The sequence below is a fragment of the Cannabis sativa genome, unplaced genomic scaffold, assembly GCF_029168945.1.
Source record: "Cannabis sativa cultivar Pink pepper isolate KNU-18-1 unplaced genomic scaffold, ASM2916894v1 Contig7, whole genome shotgun sequence".
NCBI lineage: Eukaryota > Viridiplantae > Streptophyta > Magnoliopsida > Rosales > Cannabaceae > Cannabis > Cannabis sativa.
In genome coordinates, this window is record NW_026870043.1 from 5,013,035 (window position 1) to 5,027,632 (window position 14,598).

General features: G+C 44.3%; 1 protein-coding gene across 1 annotated transcript; it reads left to right on the forward strand.

Moving 5' to 3' along the window:
- Positions 1–6,863: 6,863 nt before the first annotated feature.
- On the forward strand, positions 6,864–9,001 carry LOC133033397 (uncharacterized). Its single transcript, XM_061108112.1, has 3 exons — positions 6,864–7,599; positions 7,682–7,921; positions 8,007–9,001. Exons 1-3 carry the CDS (start codon positions 6,864–6,866, stop codon positions 8,792–8,794), a joined length of 1,764 nt encoding a protein of 587 aa, XP_060964095.1. The 3' UTR covers positions 8,795–9,001.
- The last annotated feature ends 5,597 nt before the right edge of the window (positions 9,002–14,598 follow it).

A 14,598-nucleotide genomic window follows, 5' to 3' on the forward strand; every position in this document is an offset into this window, starting at 1 on the left:
CCCGGATGCTGCCTTTCTTTATAAAGACTTAGAAATTAATTCAAATGTTAAGATCTTTTGGTCCACGTGTCCCTGTCTGGTTGGTCCACGTATATTGGGCAAAATCAGGGGCAGCATTTACCCCCCAAGCCTTGTTTATTTGAAAAATGAATCAAGGCTTGTTCAAATGCCTTCGGTTGACTCCTCGGTTTCCTAGCACGTGCTTCGGGCGTGTGAAGGTGTATTTAATGATCACCATCATTGCAACAATTCACTTTTTGCAGGCGTTGATTCGTTTCATGCCCATTAATTGATACGACGCATTAATGGGTGTCAGACGGATACTCAAACGTTTCCACCGCCTTAATTACAAATCAATTTAGTCGTTGGATCTTAGGAATTCGAATCGTGCACCTCCCCAACAATTCGATTGGTAGGTGATTGTGCCTGTTCCACATGCACCCTTGCCTATAAAAGCCACGACCTTTCCTTCATTTGGTTACTTTCATACTTTCGCCAAATTTCTTCGAGTTTTTGAGAGAGAAAGAAACCCTTAGACCAGAAAACCTTCAAACACTTACAGGTTTCTTATCACCCTTTGTTCGTTACTGTAAGTCTACATTTCTTCGTCGATCAACAGCAACCCCAAGTTCCAACACCTTATGTAAGTTTTTCGCACCCCTCACATTACTATTTGTGTTCATGGCATGCTTTACTGTTCATCTGTGTTTCTGGGTTTAATGTTTGAAGTTTCTGGGAATGTTTCGCCTTGAGTTTTTGCGTAATACGCTTAGATTTCTTGTCTCTGGTGTTTGGGTCACTCTTATTTTGCACATTACATTAGTTTTTTTTTGTAAAGGCCCATTTACTTTTTGCGTGATGGCCTTCAAGGGCACAGAGAAGGCTTTGTCTTTCTCGATTTCTGCCCTTTCTCTTTCTTTTCCTTTCTTCTCTTATGTGTAATGTCAATATCTGTGAGATTCTTGCACCCGACTTTTGTCCAGGAAATCCTTCTAAGGCTTTCTTGTTGACAAGCGTCCGGAGGGGACCCCCATTCCCTTTTTTGATCTAGGGTTTGGTATGGGGCCTGACTGCTAGAGTTTTTACTCTTTTTCAGAACCAAAATGTCTACATACGGTTCCAAGTCGTCCAAGAAGGGAGGAAAGCGTTTGGCGACCATGGAAGAAGTGATGGTGGGTCCCGTCGCCCAGGAGGGGTATAGACCTCGTGCTACGGGATGGGAAGCGGCCGAGCTTCACTCTACTTTAACTTACCCTCACCAACAGGAGAACATCGTGGAGGTGGCCGGTATCAAACCTGCGACGTCCAGGACGTACCACCGGCCGCCCCGTGATGCGGAGACGCCCAATCACAACTACGGAGGCTTCGGAGCTTGGAGCCAGCCGCATTTGATGACTGGGGCTATGCTTCCCCTTCAGGATTATTTCATTAATTTCCTTGTATTCGTCGGCCTTGCGCCATACCAACTTATTCCACAAGCTTACCGCCTGCTTTCAGGCTTATTTATTTTTTATTCTGCCCGGGGGACAAACTTAAGGACAGTTTTTACGGCTTCCGGGCGCACCCTTTGAACGAGGGTGCAGTCCGTTTTAATTAGCAAAAACACGTCAAGGAGTATCGCCATCGCTTCTTCTTCTCCACCGGGTTCCGAGTTGTGGAGCACCTGAAGCTTCTATCGGAGTGGGTTAGGATCCCTCCGTATGAGCGGACCGCGCCTACTCAGCTCTTCCTCCAACGGGCCAAGACCTTTGCAACTTATGATAGGCAGGATCTCGACGTCGGAGGTTTGGTCACGACAGAGAATTACCGAAAGGCTAAGCTGATCCTGGGGCACCAGTCGGTGGAGGACTCCAACCTTTCCAAGGTTATCTGCCCGAACGTAACGGTCCCGGCTGCGGAGAAGACCTTCCGGGATGAGATTATTGCCACTGCCAAAAAGAAGCAATAAGAGTACCTCTACCGGAAGGCCCAGGAGTAGGCTTATACTAAGGCCCAGGCGGCTTCTAGAAGGCCCCTTCGCGTTGGGAGCCCGGTTGAGAGGAGGAGCTAGACGGCTGCCGGGAGACCACTTCGCATTGGGAGCCCGGTTGAGAAGAGGGCTCCTAGGCTAAGGCCTACCGTCCAGGTGCCGAATACGGGGGCTCCTGACGCCAGCACTTCCGGCTCTGCTAAGTTCCCTTTAACAATACATTACGTCCCTCCTGTTCGCGAATATGCTAGCCTTAGGCCTGTAGGGTTCGATGAACGTCTCCTTAGATTTAGGATGCCCTCGACCCGATGGAGGGATCATGCAAAGGATTATTATTTCTCCAACTTAGGAGATTGTTTAGGTCGGTCCTGGATGGGTTCTGGACCTCCGGTGCTTGTTCCCATTGATCCTTCCGCCTATCTTTCTTCTAACTGGTTCCGTCCCTCGGACAGCTATCTAGGGGATGATGCAGCCAGTATTAAGATTTGGGACTTTGCTATGGCCGAATTAGAGAGTCAGTGTAGGACTAGCTTGATTGCTTTTTAAGTGTTTACTGCTTTCACAGATATTCTAACACTTAACTCTGTTCTGTTGTTGCAGCAGCTAATCCCATGGAGGCAATCTTGGCCACCCTTACCGGAGCTCACAGTCCCGATGCTTCCCTTCCTCCAACTTCTTCCCAGATGGTCACCCCCATGAAGGCTTCTTCACGTGCCCCTCCAAACATTATTGACTTAGTGGATGAGGAGGAGGTACTTCCTGAAGAAGCTAAAGAAGGTCAAGAAGAGCAATGAGCTCTTCCTGGGGAAGTTGAAGAAAGTGAAGAAGAGCAAGAGGTTGCTCTGCTCTGCAAGTGCAAAGGCAAGATGGGGGCTGAGCAAACACCCAAATGGCCGCGGAGAGTGGACATTCCGGCCCTGAGCTGTGATTCCGGGATCCCTCCCGAGGTGGAGGAGTTTGCAGTGCCTCCTAACATTGTGCTGACTCCGGTTCCCGGAGATGAGGCGAGGCAGGGGCTTCAGATAGCCAAGTACAATTATGCCATGGACGAGTACTCCCGGGGGCGTGCTGAGGTGGAGGCCTTGAGGAGGATTTTGTGACAGGAGATGCAAAATTCCCTTAACGATCAAAACTACCAGAACCCGTGGGATCTAAACCTGGACCCCATGATGGACTGGTTCAATCGTTTCCTCAGGCCTACCATGGCTCCTTTTTCCGCGAAGATGACCGGCGAGTACGTCTCCCAGCTAACTCGGTGTGCGCCTAAGCGGTTCGCTGCTTGTGGATCCATGAACTCCGTCTTTCAAGTTCAGGATCTCAGCCACTCCTTGACTGTGGTAAGTATCCTGTGATTTACTTCTTTTTTCATTATTTTTCTTAAAGCCTTTACTCACTCTTGCTTCCCTTTGCAGCTTGCTGCAGAGGCCGGCCGCCTTTCCAAAAACATAGTTAATCACGGCTTCGTCTTGTCCGAATTGGGGGGCATAGACGAAGTCGTGAAGATCCTCCAGGACCTGTCTGTTGAAAGGCGGGCGTTCCAAGATGGGGCTGCGTGGTGGGAGGCCCTTGCTAAGGCCAAGTTCGAGGAAGAGGCCAAGCAAAGGGAAGCCCAAGCGGAGTTGATGATCTGAGAGGAGGTCCTTCAGCGGGATAGGCTGGAGGCCAAGCACCGAGAAGCACTAAGGGCGGAGGGCGAGGTTGTCGCCAAGGCCAAACGCGAGCTCCGGGAGGCTTGGGAGGCCTTAGACGAAATGGCTGCCAAGGTGAAGTCCTTAGAGGAATTGCACCAGGCTGACTTGGAGTCCAGGGCTAACTTGGCCGTGGAGCTTAAGGAGCTTAAGGATTTCAAAGACCAAGCCTCGAAGAAGGCTAAGAAAGATGAGCTCCTTTCTCCTGTCTCCTCCAATCGTTGCATCAAGCGCTTTGATGATGGCGTCTACATGGCCTGGTCGACAAATGGCAAGAGTATCAAGCTCGACTTCTACCCAAAACCTGCGGAGATGATTGGAAAATTCCGGGAGAAGAAGAAGAAGCTTGACGCCATGCTGGAGGCGCGCATTGGTCCTCGCCTTCCTCCTCGAATTGACTAGGTCGTTCCGAATACAACCCATATTTTTCTTATCTCTTTTTTTTTTTATTTACAGCTAATATTCTTTTATTTAAGACAATCTTTTTTTTTTACATAGCTGTTTTATTTTTTGAGGGGAAACAATAGTTAAGGCCTATCCCCGGGCCATTTGTATATATTTATATATTTTTTTTTACCTGCCCTTAGGGCCAGGATTTCTATATATATATGATCTTTTTTTATGCTCATATTTTTCCTTTTTGGACCTGTCCTTTGGGTCAGGATGTTTATACATATGCTCTTTTTTGGTGCATCCTCTTTTTTTCTTTTTGGACCTGCCCTTTGGGTTAGGATGTTTTACTTTTGGCCTGTTTTTTGTCTGTTCGTGTGGTATGCCTTAATAGCTGTTGTCGAGTAAATTTCGCAACACTAGATTATATGATATTATTAATGACAAGAAGAAATTTACGTGAAGAACAGGTGCGAGTACTCAACCTAAAATGGCGAGTACTCAAGCTGGGAATGAGAAATGATTAACAAAAACTGGAAATAACAAAGAGACAAAGAATTATAGTGGTTCAGTCAGATCACGGTCTGCTTAGTCCACTGTAGCAAGAGTTTCGTAGGTGCCATTTCACGGTGGATCACCCCTTTATATACAAAGCAGGTGCCCAATTAGTTATACAAGGATTGCATTCATTGTCAATCCGTTTTTACACATTGAATTACAATAATTAACTAAACAACGTTAACATTAATAAATGAACGACAGTTACTAAGTTTATCAACGCATGCGTCTTCCAAATCTGCGAGTTGACTGTTCATATTCTGATGATAAACTCGCGGGTTTATCGTTTATGTTTAGGATGTCTGCGTCCTTAGGTAGTCGCCTTTTGTGGACATCGCATGACGGCCTGTTATAGACACGCCAGTCTATATTACTTTATAAAAGCTGCAGGGGTCTTAGGACCAACTCGCATTTACGGAGAGTCGTTCTCCTAGTTTATACATGGACACGGGAAGGATACTCGCATATAGTTCGATATATGCGAGCTACTCTCTTGTCTCGGATGCGATTAGACTTCGGTCATGCTCGCTACCTCTCGCTGATTCTATCTTAAGCGAGGTTTGGAACTTCGAGGAGTCCCTCAGGGACATCTCAGCTTTCTTTGGGAAATCTGAATATACGTGTCCTCTAAATAGGGGTCTAGTCTCGAGTTTTTAGGTGAGAGAAATCTCACTATAACACATGCCCCTAGATTCGTGATGTGACAGATGCGGTCACGAAGGGAAACTATATTCGAGAGACAGGTGAAAGGTTGTCACAAGGAGGTGACCTTTGGTTGTCCCTTCGAGGGTTTCGAAAAATGACGGCTGTAATTATTACTTTTATTGCATTTATGATGCCACGTCACAGAACTCTTCGGTTTCTGTGTAAGCGTGGCCATCTTTGGCCGTTGGATTGGGCGACTCTAGGCCTTCCAATTGCCACGTGTCGCGATCCCAATTAATGAGGGATTTGGGTATTTAAACCCCCTGATTCGAACCAAAAATCCCTTTTTCCGTCATTTTCTTTAACTTCCTCAAAAATTCCTTGTTTCTTCTCTTTCAGAGAAAACCTACCAAAAATATCTTCATAAATTGCCCAGTTTTTTCACCTTTCTCTTTCAGAGAAAACCTACCAAAAATTTCTTAGTGTTGTCAAGGACGAATCGTGGGAACAGATTTTCCAAAAGTAAAGGTTTGTTTTCGAAACTTCACTGCATTCCGTTTTCTGTTTGAGTGGGAACACTATTTTCTGGGTTTTTAATATGCATGAGGGTGGTTTAAGAATGAATGTTTGTAGAGGGTATGTATGAGGCTATGTTTTTTAGGTAAAAACCTGGGTAATTTCATAGAGAATGACCTGTAAATTGGCATAACCGCATACGGTATAAGAAATATTTGAATAGGCACTGTTTCATGCTTTGAATACTCGCGGGTACTCGGATGAACACTTCGAATACTCGCATATTTGTGAGACTTACTTACTTTTGATTGTTGCCTAGATCTTTTAGGATTTTGTACACTGTGAATTTAGTCGCGAGAACATTAACTGAGTTTCCAAATGGTGGATGTGTCACAGTATTCTAATGGTCATATACGCGGTTATATGCCCCTTGAGATAATGTGATACACCCAGCCATTTACGACATGCATTAATGTTCTAATGAGCGTACTCTTTGGCTAGTAGATTTTCCCGAAACGGTGGGAGTACCTCAGTAACTTAAGGGTCATGCTTGAGAACGCATGCCCCTTGAGTCACTGAGTTTCTCCCAGTCGTTTCTAGAGGTATATCGCTTGGCCCAGGATGCGTGACTTATTGGCAAGCTGCGACTTTAGTTAGACACCTTGAAATGGTGGGTGCCTCCTCGTCACCTCAGGGTCATGCCAGGAGACGCATGTCACTGAGGTCACTAGGGCGCTCCTGACCATTTATTGGGATGTTTTTTTATTCGCATATTTAGTATTCTCTCTACTCGCATATTGATGGGGTGGTCAGCATTCGCGAGAATGCGGACCATTCTATCAGGTGCGACTTTATAGTTTACATGCGGGTGAGATCACTTATTTTGTTTTCACACATTCACCACGCTGAAAAGATCTTCTATCTTTCAGATGAGCGACCTGTCGGATAGTCAACTGCTCGGCTCGCGAGGCGTCGCATTCGACGGTGACGATGACCAGGAGGAAGAGAGCTTTATTCTGACTTCGATCTCAGAAGAGGAAATCGCACCCACTGTGGGTATAGAATTAGGTCTGATGTCTTCCGCAGACATCGAGAGAATGGTACAGGAGCTCGCTGAACCAGGGGCCATCGATATTCGTTACAATGAGTCTACGGTGTCAGCCCGCGATTATCTTATTCACTCGAGGCATGCTCCTGACGTCGAGGTCGAGGAGACGGATGAGGGCTGGACGGGCCCAGTTCGCGAATCAGGCGAGGAGGAGGAAGAGGCAGAAGGGAGCGGTACTGACTCGGTGGACGACACCCAGCTGAACGAGCCTTTCTCGTACGAGGATTTGGTTTCGAGAGTTACCAAATCGGACCTCACCACCTTTACGAGGCTAAACCTGTTGCGACTTGCTTCTTTGCGACCCAAGCCGACTCAGAGGGCGCACCTTCCTGTTACCAATCCAGCGATTATTCCCACAGAGGATGTGGTAATATCAATACCCATTCTCCGATGTGGGGTATCAGTCCCTTTCCATCCCTTTATCGCGGCTATCCTCAAACGTTATGACCCTTTCCAGCTAACCCCCAACAGTTATCGCACAACCCTGGCTTTTTATGCGATGTATATGGAGTATGTACATAGGGCTCCCTCGGTAGAAGAGTTTAGCTACTTCTACGATATAAAAAGCGTAGGCCTTCACAATGGTTTCTATTGTTTCAGCAAATGGGCGACTTCTAAAATTAACGGGGTAGAAGGCATGGTATCTAATATGGGAGATTGGAAATCAAAGTGGTTCTACATATTCAAAGTCCCAGGGATTAGGACTGACTTTAGCCGTCGACCTAGTATGTCGCATGTTTCCTGACTTAGACATTTTCTAAGCTACTTTGAGGTTTTAAGCTAACTCGCTCTTTTTTGTTTTCGCAGATAGACCATCTCGCCCTTCACTCGACGCGACTCGCAGGGAGACAGCTGAAGTTCTTGGGAGCCTTCCTGTACAAGATCGCGACTGGCGATTGTTATGTACGACTGCTAAACTTCGCGAACATAAACTGATCCCTGAGAACGCGAGTCTTTGGAGAGAGCCGGTGTATAAGGAACCTTCTGAAAAGCAACAAGAGCGAATTGATAAACATCTTTCCAAGCAAGCTCCTCGACCATCATCAGGTATTTTATCGCATATGCAAACTTAGGGTGTTAGAATTTTATCCTTATTAGTATAACCCTTATTTTTTCCCTTTTGTAATTGCAGAGATGACTTTCCTAAAGTCCGCTCCTATGCTCAACCGCAAACTGAAACCCGGGACAGCAGCGACCTCTCCTATTACCTCCCAGAAGAGGAAAAGCGATGTGGTTGTTACTCCTATCGCAGACTCCTCCAAGAGGCCTGCTAAGGGTATTCAAGAGAAAGGGAAGAAGGTTGTGATCGACCCAGCGGCTCGAGCTCGTCATGTGCTGTACCTTCAGGAGAGGTTTGTCAGCGATGAGTTCTTGTCGAAGATTGACAAGGCATCTTCAGAGGAGCTGCTACCTTGCGCTGCGGAGTTAGCTTCACAGTTTATGGCCACGTTTGCGAAGGCTTTTGCTGCAGGGCCGAAAGAGGTTGAACTCGTGAAGAAACATATTGCTCAGCTTCAAGAAGACATTAAGAAGCTGAAGCAAGATGCGTCTTCTAAGGTCAAAGAGCTAGAGGAACTTTGTAAGGCCAAGGAGCAAGTTGAGCTTGAGGCCAAGGCGAAAATCGAAGAGATGTCTCGCGACTTGGAAACTGAGAAGGAGAACGGCAAAAAACAGTACGACCAGGCGGTCTCGGACTACATCTATACTACTCTTTCCAAAGTTCCAGACTTCGACTTCTCGATCCTTGGAGCAGAAGCCGCAGAAATGGCCGAGGCTTTTCGCGCCATGTCACCCACACCAACTCAAGGTGGTGGAGGGAACCTTCTCGAGGAGACCGAAGTCGCGGAGGTGGAGGAAATTGAGAACGAGGTGGCCAGCAAAGTCGCGGATGAATCTGTTCCTGCTGCTCCCAACGCTTGACTTTTCCCTTCTATGTTTGCTTATGTTGAACTATATTTCTTTTGAATTTGTTATTTTTTTATATAAGCGGTACAGGGGTACCCGCACTCTGTACTTAGACAAATTTGCAATTTATTTTGGACAACTTCATATCCTCGCGGGGATATTTAATGTTTAACATTTTTCGCAGTACACGGGTACTCGCGTTTATTTATTCGACTTTAATTACAGCCTGGTGTAATAAGTAGAAAATCTCACAAGACTTGAAAAAAATTGTTTAAACTTGAAGAATTAACAAGTATGAGGCATTTCCTTTATATAATCAATAGTACATTATGGTATATATACCCCCCTATACTTAGGATTTTTTTTTTATAAAAAATGACTAAGTATAAGTACAAAGTGAAGACAATTTAAATAATGTGAGTAATATTGATAATAGAATTTTAGGCTTTCGCCATTCCAAGCTCGTGGAATCGCAGTACCATCGAGTGCTGCGAGTCGGTATGTAGCGTCACCAATCTTTTCCGCGATGAGATACGGTCCTTCCCAATTATCCCCAAAAACCTCATGCGCTGGATTCTTGGTATTTGCCATTACTCTTCGAAGGACCAAGTCTCATGTTCGCAGGACTTTTGCCTTGACCTTAGAATTGAAGTATCTTGCAGTTCGCTGCTGGTAAGCCGCATTTTTTAAGTATGCTTGATCGCGTTTTTCTTCTAGAAGATCGAGGTAGAGTTACTGTTTTTCTTCATTATGCGAGATGTTGAAAACATCTCTTCATAGGGAACCTGCCCCAATTTCGACTGGTACCATGGCCTCGCACCTGTAGGAAAGCAAGAAGGGTTTTTCGCCAGTTGTGGATCGAGGAGTTGTATTGTAAGACCAAAGAACTTGTAGAGCTCGTCTGGCCAAGTCCCCTTGCGTTCTTCTAGTTTCCCTTTAATGGTGTGTTTTATTATTTGGTTAACAGCTTTAGTCTGTCTGTTGCTTTGCGGGTAAGCAACTGCGGAGAATGCCTTCTTAATTCCTAGATCGTCACATAATTGTCGCATCTCTTTATAATCGAATTGCTTTCCATTGTCTGAGATGATTTTTTATGGGATACCAAATCGACAAATTATGGAGTTATAGACAAACTCGCGCAATTTAGTTGCTGTAACGGTTGCGAGTGCTTTGGCTTTGGCCCATTTCGTGAAATAGTCTACTACGACTACCGCATATTTAACTCCACCTTTTCCTTTGGGTAGGTGGCCTATTAAGTCAATCCCCCATACTGCGAAGGGCCATGGACTTGTGATAGAATGTAGGTTACTGGGAGGTTAGTGGGTATATGTGGCTATTTGCTGACACTTGTCGCATCCTGTCGCAAGGTTGGCCAGTAATACCCTTGTCGCATGATTTTTAATGCAAGGGAGTTACCCCCTGTATGATTGCCGCAAATTCCCCCATGTACCTCACGAAGTATGTAGCCACAATCTTCCCCGCTGATGCATTTGAGTAGCGGTTGACTAAAACTTATGCGATACAACCTTTGATCGTACATTACATATCGGTCGGCTCGTTGTCACAGCTTTCTTGCTTCTACCTTGTCATCGGGTAAGACGCCCTTTTCCAGGTATGCGACTATTGGAGTCATCCAGGTTACTTCCTGAACGATATCTATTTCCATGATCACTTCTTGATTTATAGTTGGGTGAGCCAATACGTCTACCGGAATTACATCGAGCAATTCGGCTTCTCTAGTTGAGGCCAAATGGGCCAGTGCGTCTGCTTATGAATTTTGAGCACGCGGTTCTCGAGACACAATTACTTTTCTGAATTTCTGCATTAGTTCGCATACAATGGCTAAATATTTAACCAATCTCCCGGCTCTTGCCAGATATTCTTCATTCACCTGGCACACCACGATTTGGGAATCGCTAAAAGCCTGAAGATTCTCGACTTTCATCTCGAGAGCGAGTTTCAATCCTGCGATTAAAGCCTCATACTCTGCTTCATTGTTAGATGCAAAAAATTCAAAACGTAAAGCAGCATGTACCTTAAAATTGCTTGGACTGATTAATAAGATCCCGCTACCAGAGCCTTCGTTATTTGAGGCTCCATCGACATACAATGTCCACATCTCTCTATTCGCTATAGCAATGTCACTTTTGTCTTCTATGAGTGCTACCTCGGTGCCGGGGAATTCAAGGATAAAATCTACCAAGGCTTGCCCCTTGATCGCAGTTCTTGGTTTATACTTGATGTCGAATTGGCTCAACTCCATCGCCCATTTCAACAACCTCCCTGATGCTTCTGGTTTTACCAAAACTTGCCTTAAGGGGTAGTTTGTCAAGACCTCGATACTGTGAGCCTGGAAATAATGTCGCAATTTTCTTGACGATGTTACCAAGGAAATGGCCAACTTTTCCATTTGGGGGTAACGTGTCTCGGCATCCAGTAATCGCTTACTGACATAATACACCGGGTATTGTCATCCTTAATCCTCGCGTATTAGTACTGAACTAATCGCATATTCTGACACTGCTAAATAGATGGATAGGACTTCGCCGGTCATGGGCTTTGATAAGATCGGAGGTTGCCCCAAATGCGTTTTTAAGGCTTGAAAAGCCTCCTCGAATTTTTCGGTCCTGTGGAACTTTTTGTTGCCTTTTAGAATCTGAAAAAACTCCTTGCACTTATCAGAAGATCGCGATATAAAGCGATTTAAAGCAGCGACTTTACCTGTGAGGCTTTGGACCTCTTTTGGCTTGGTTGGTGATGGCATTTCCACCAATGCCCTGATCTTCGTGGGATTGGCCTCTATTCCTCGCTGGTTAACCATGAACCCAAGGAATTTCCTGGAGCCAACTGCAAAGACGCATTTCAGAGGGTTTAGCCGCATCTTATATTGTCGCTATATATCGAACATGGCCTATAAATGGGCAATATGATCCTTCGCATGTTGAGATTTTACGAGCATATCGTCAACATATTCCTCCATGGTGTTTCCAATGAGATCTACGAACATCATGTTTACCAGCCTCTGATAAGTCGCACCTGCGTTTATCAAACAAAAAGGCATTACTTTGTAACAATATAGTCCTCGATCAGTAATGAACGAGGTGTGTTCCTGGTCGGGCTCATACATCGGGATTTGATTATATCCCGAGTATGCGTCCATAAAGCTCAGAAGTTCATGACCTGCAGTGGCATCAACAAGTTGGTCAATGCTAGGAAGGGGAAAGCTGTCTTTGGGACAGGCTTTATTTAGATCTGTAAAGTCAACGCATGTGCGCCATGAGCCATTAGGCTTAGGCACGAGTATGGGATTCGCTAACCAGTTGGGGTAAAACGACTCCCGTATAAAGCTGCAGGTTAGGAGGCGGTCGACTTCTTCTTTTAGCACTTGGTACCTCGCAGGGTCCATTTTGCGGCACTTTTGTCGAACACCTCGCACCTCGGGGTCAATGTTCAAGCGATGACACATGACCTACAGAGATATTCCGACCATATCTGAATGTTTCCAAGCAAAAACATCAAGATTTTGTTTCAAAAAGGTCGTTAATTGTTCTCGCTGCTGAAAATTTAACTTAGAACCAATTTAGGATGCCCTCGACCCGATGGAGGGATCATGCAAAGGATTATTATGCTAGCCTTAGGCCTGTAGAGATCGATGAATGTCTCCTTAGATTTAGGATGCCCTCGAACCGATGGAGGGATCATGAAAAGGATTATTATTTCTCCAACTTAGGAGATTGTTTAGGTCAGTCCCGGATGGGTTCTGGACCTCTGGTGCTTGTTCCCTTTGATCCTTCGGCCTATCATTCTTATAGCTGGTTCCGTCCCTCGGACAGCTATCTCGGGAATGATGCAGCCAGTATTAAGATTCGGGACTTTGCTAGGGCCGATTAGAGAGTCAGGGTAGGACTAGCTTGATTGCTTTTTAAGTGTTTACTGCTTTCACAGATATTCTAACACTTAACTCTTTTCTGTTGTTGCAGCAGCTAATCCCATGGAGGCGATCTTGGCCACCCTTACCGGAGCTCACAGTCCCGATGCTTCCCTTCCTCCAACTTCTTCCCAGATGGTCACCCCCATGAAGGCTTCTTCTAGTGCCCCTCTAGACACTATTGACTTAGTGGATGAAGAGGAGGTACTTCCCGAGGAAGCTAAAGAAGGTCAAGAAGAGCAATGGGCTCTTCCTGGGGAAGTTTAAGAAAGTGAAGAAGACCAAGAGGTTGCTCTTCCTGGGATACTGGATTCTATATCTTTGGCAACTACTTTTGGTTAATCAGGAAATTAACACTAGTAGTTTAGGCAATTTGGAATGGTGCCAAAAATGTATAGAACTTTCCTTAGACTGAATAAGTACCTTTCCTGCAACTTTAACATTCAGTCCCTTTCTGGTAGACTTAGAGACTTCAGATAGGTTTTTACACTTCTCCAAAATCACTATTCCACCCCCAGAGTAACCACCATCTTATCAGAAAGATTTACTAGCACAAAGGAAAATTTTGAAATCTGATATGGTGTAGTCTAAGAGTTTTAAACACACCCTTATAGACTAACATATAGTTCCTCTTCTTAATCTTAGGATTTACTTGATTGTCTTCCAATGTTCTTCTCCTGGATTAATCTGATACCTACTCATTACTCCCACTCAACAGCAGGTGTCTGGTCTAAGGCATACAAAAGCATATCTAAGACCTCTCACTGTTGATATAAGAAATTCTTTCATGGCTTTATCTTTTCTGGAATAGTTGAGACTTTTCCTTAGATAAATAAAATCTATACCTAAGAAGTTGTGAAGCTTCTATAGATTGCCATTAGAAAGAAAATGCTTCAACATCTTACTAAAGTAAGTTGCTTGCATTAGAGTAAGTAATTACCAAGTATACCACAAGCCATAGGTTTAGATAAACTCAAACCTATAATACTAGGAACAGGAAGTTTGTTAAGTCCATTGAATAGACTTATAAACGAAAATTTCCTTTTATGTCCTTGTAGTAGAAAACTTTAGGTTATTCCACGCGATTGGATTAAACCATAGTTCTTTTGGCTTTCTTCTTAGTTTCTTATCTTGACAATCCATTACTTGTTTAAACTCACAATGGATTTTAATCACTAGTGTCTCCCAACTCATAAGAAAAACTAAATGGTATTGATCTCTTCGGTTGTGACAAGACAACAGAGGCAGTGGGATCATCATATGTTATATAAGATGATAGAACACTTTTGGAATCAAGAATTAAATATCTCCTTTATTTGCTACTTGTTTTTCAGACTTAGTCATTTTCTTAGAAAAGTAGTATTTGTTTGAACAAACACTTTCTTATCTATTGACAATGGGATGGTCCAACCCTAATCACTTAGAATAGCTAAGAAACCATGGTTAACAGTTCTAGCTTTTCTTAAGATTTCGATTAGGTCATCCATGAATCTAGTAATGATTTACATTAAGTATTCAACCATTACATCATTCTGAAATTGTATTACCATAGAAGGAATTAGGCAACGACTAGTAACTAATCATCAACATGCAACTCGAAATTTCTGGGGAGGAAAGTTTGGATATAATTCAAAAATCAATTTAATGATCTTTGAACTGCATATCTACTAACTATTTCTCCACCCCTATCAGTTCGCAAGATCTTTAACCACTTACCTTAATGGTTTTAACCATTGCTAGAAATTAATGAAATTTTTCAAACATTTCAAATTTCTTTGCTATAAGGTATAATCTAGAGTTATCGTCTTAAGAATACAACGAAAAACTCATATCCACCCCTGAATGTACATCCATCTGCGAATGAGATGAACTACTTTCAGTGGATATAGGC

Bases quoted from the DNA above. Each gene is read 5' to 3' on its own strand.
- LOC133033397 (XM_061108112.1), top strand. From the start codon at position 6,864: ATGGTACAGGAGCTCGCTGAACCAGGGGCCATCGATATTCGTTACAAT. The intron at 7,600-7,681 runs GTATGTCGCATG...TTGTTTTCGCAG, and splicing joins TGACTTTAGCCGTCGACCTA to ATAGACCATCTCGCCCTTCA. The intron at 7,922-8,006 runs GTATTTTATCGC...TTGTAATTGCAG, and splicing joins AGCTCCTCGACCATCATCAG to AGATGACTTTCCTAAAGTCC.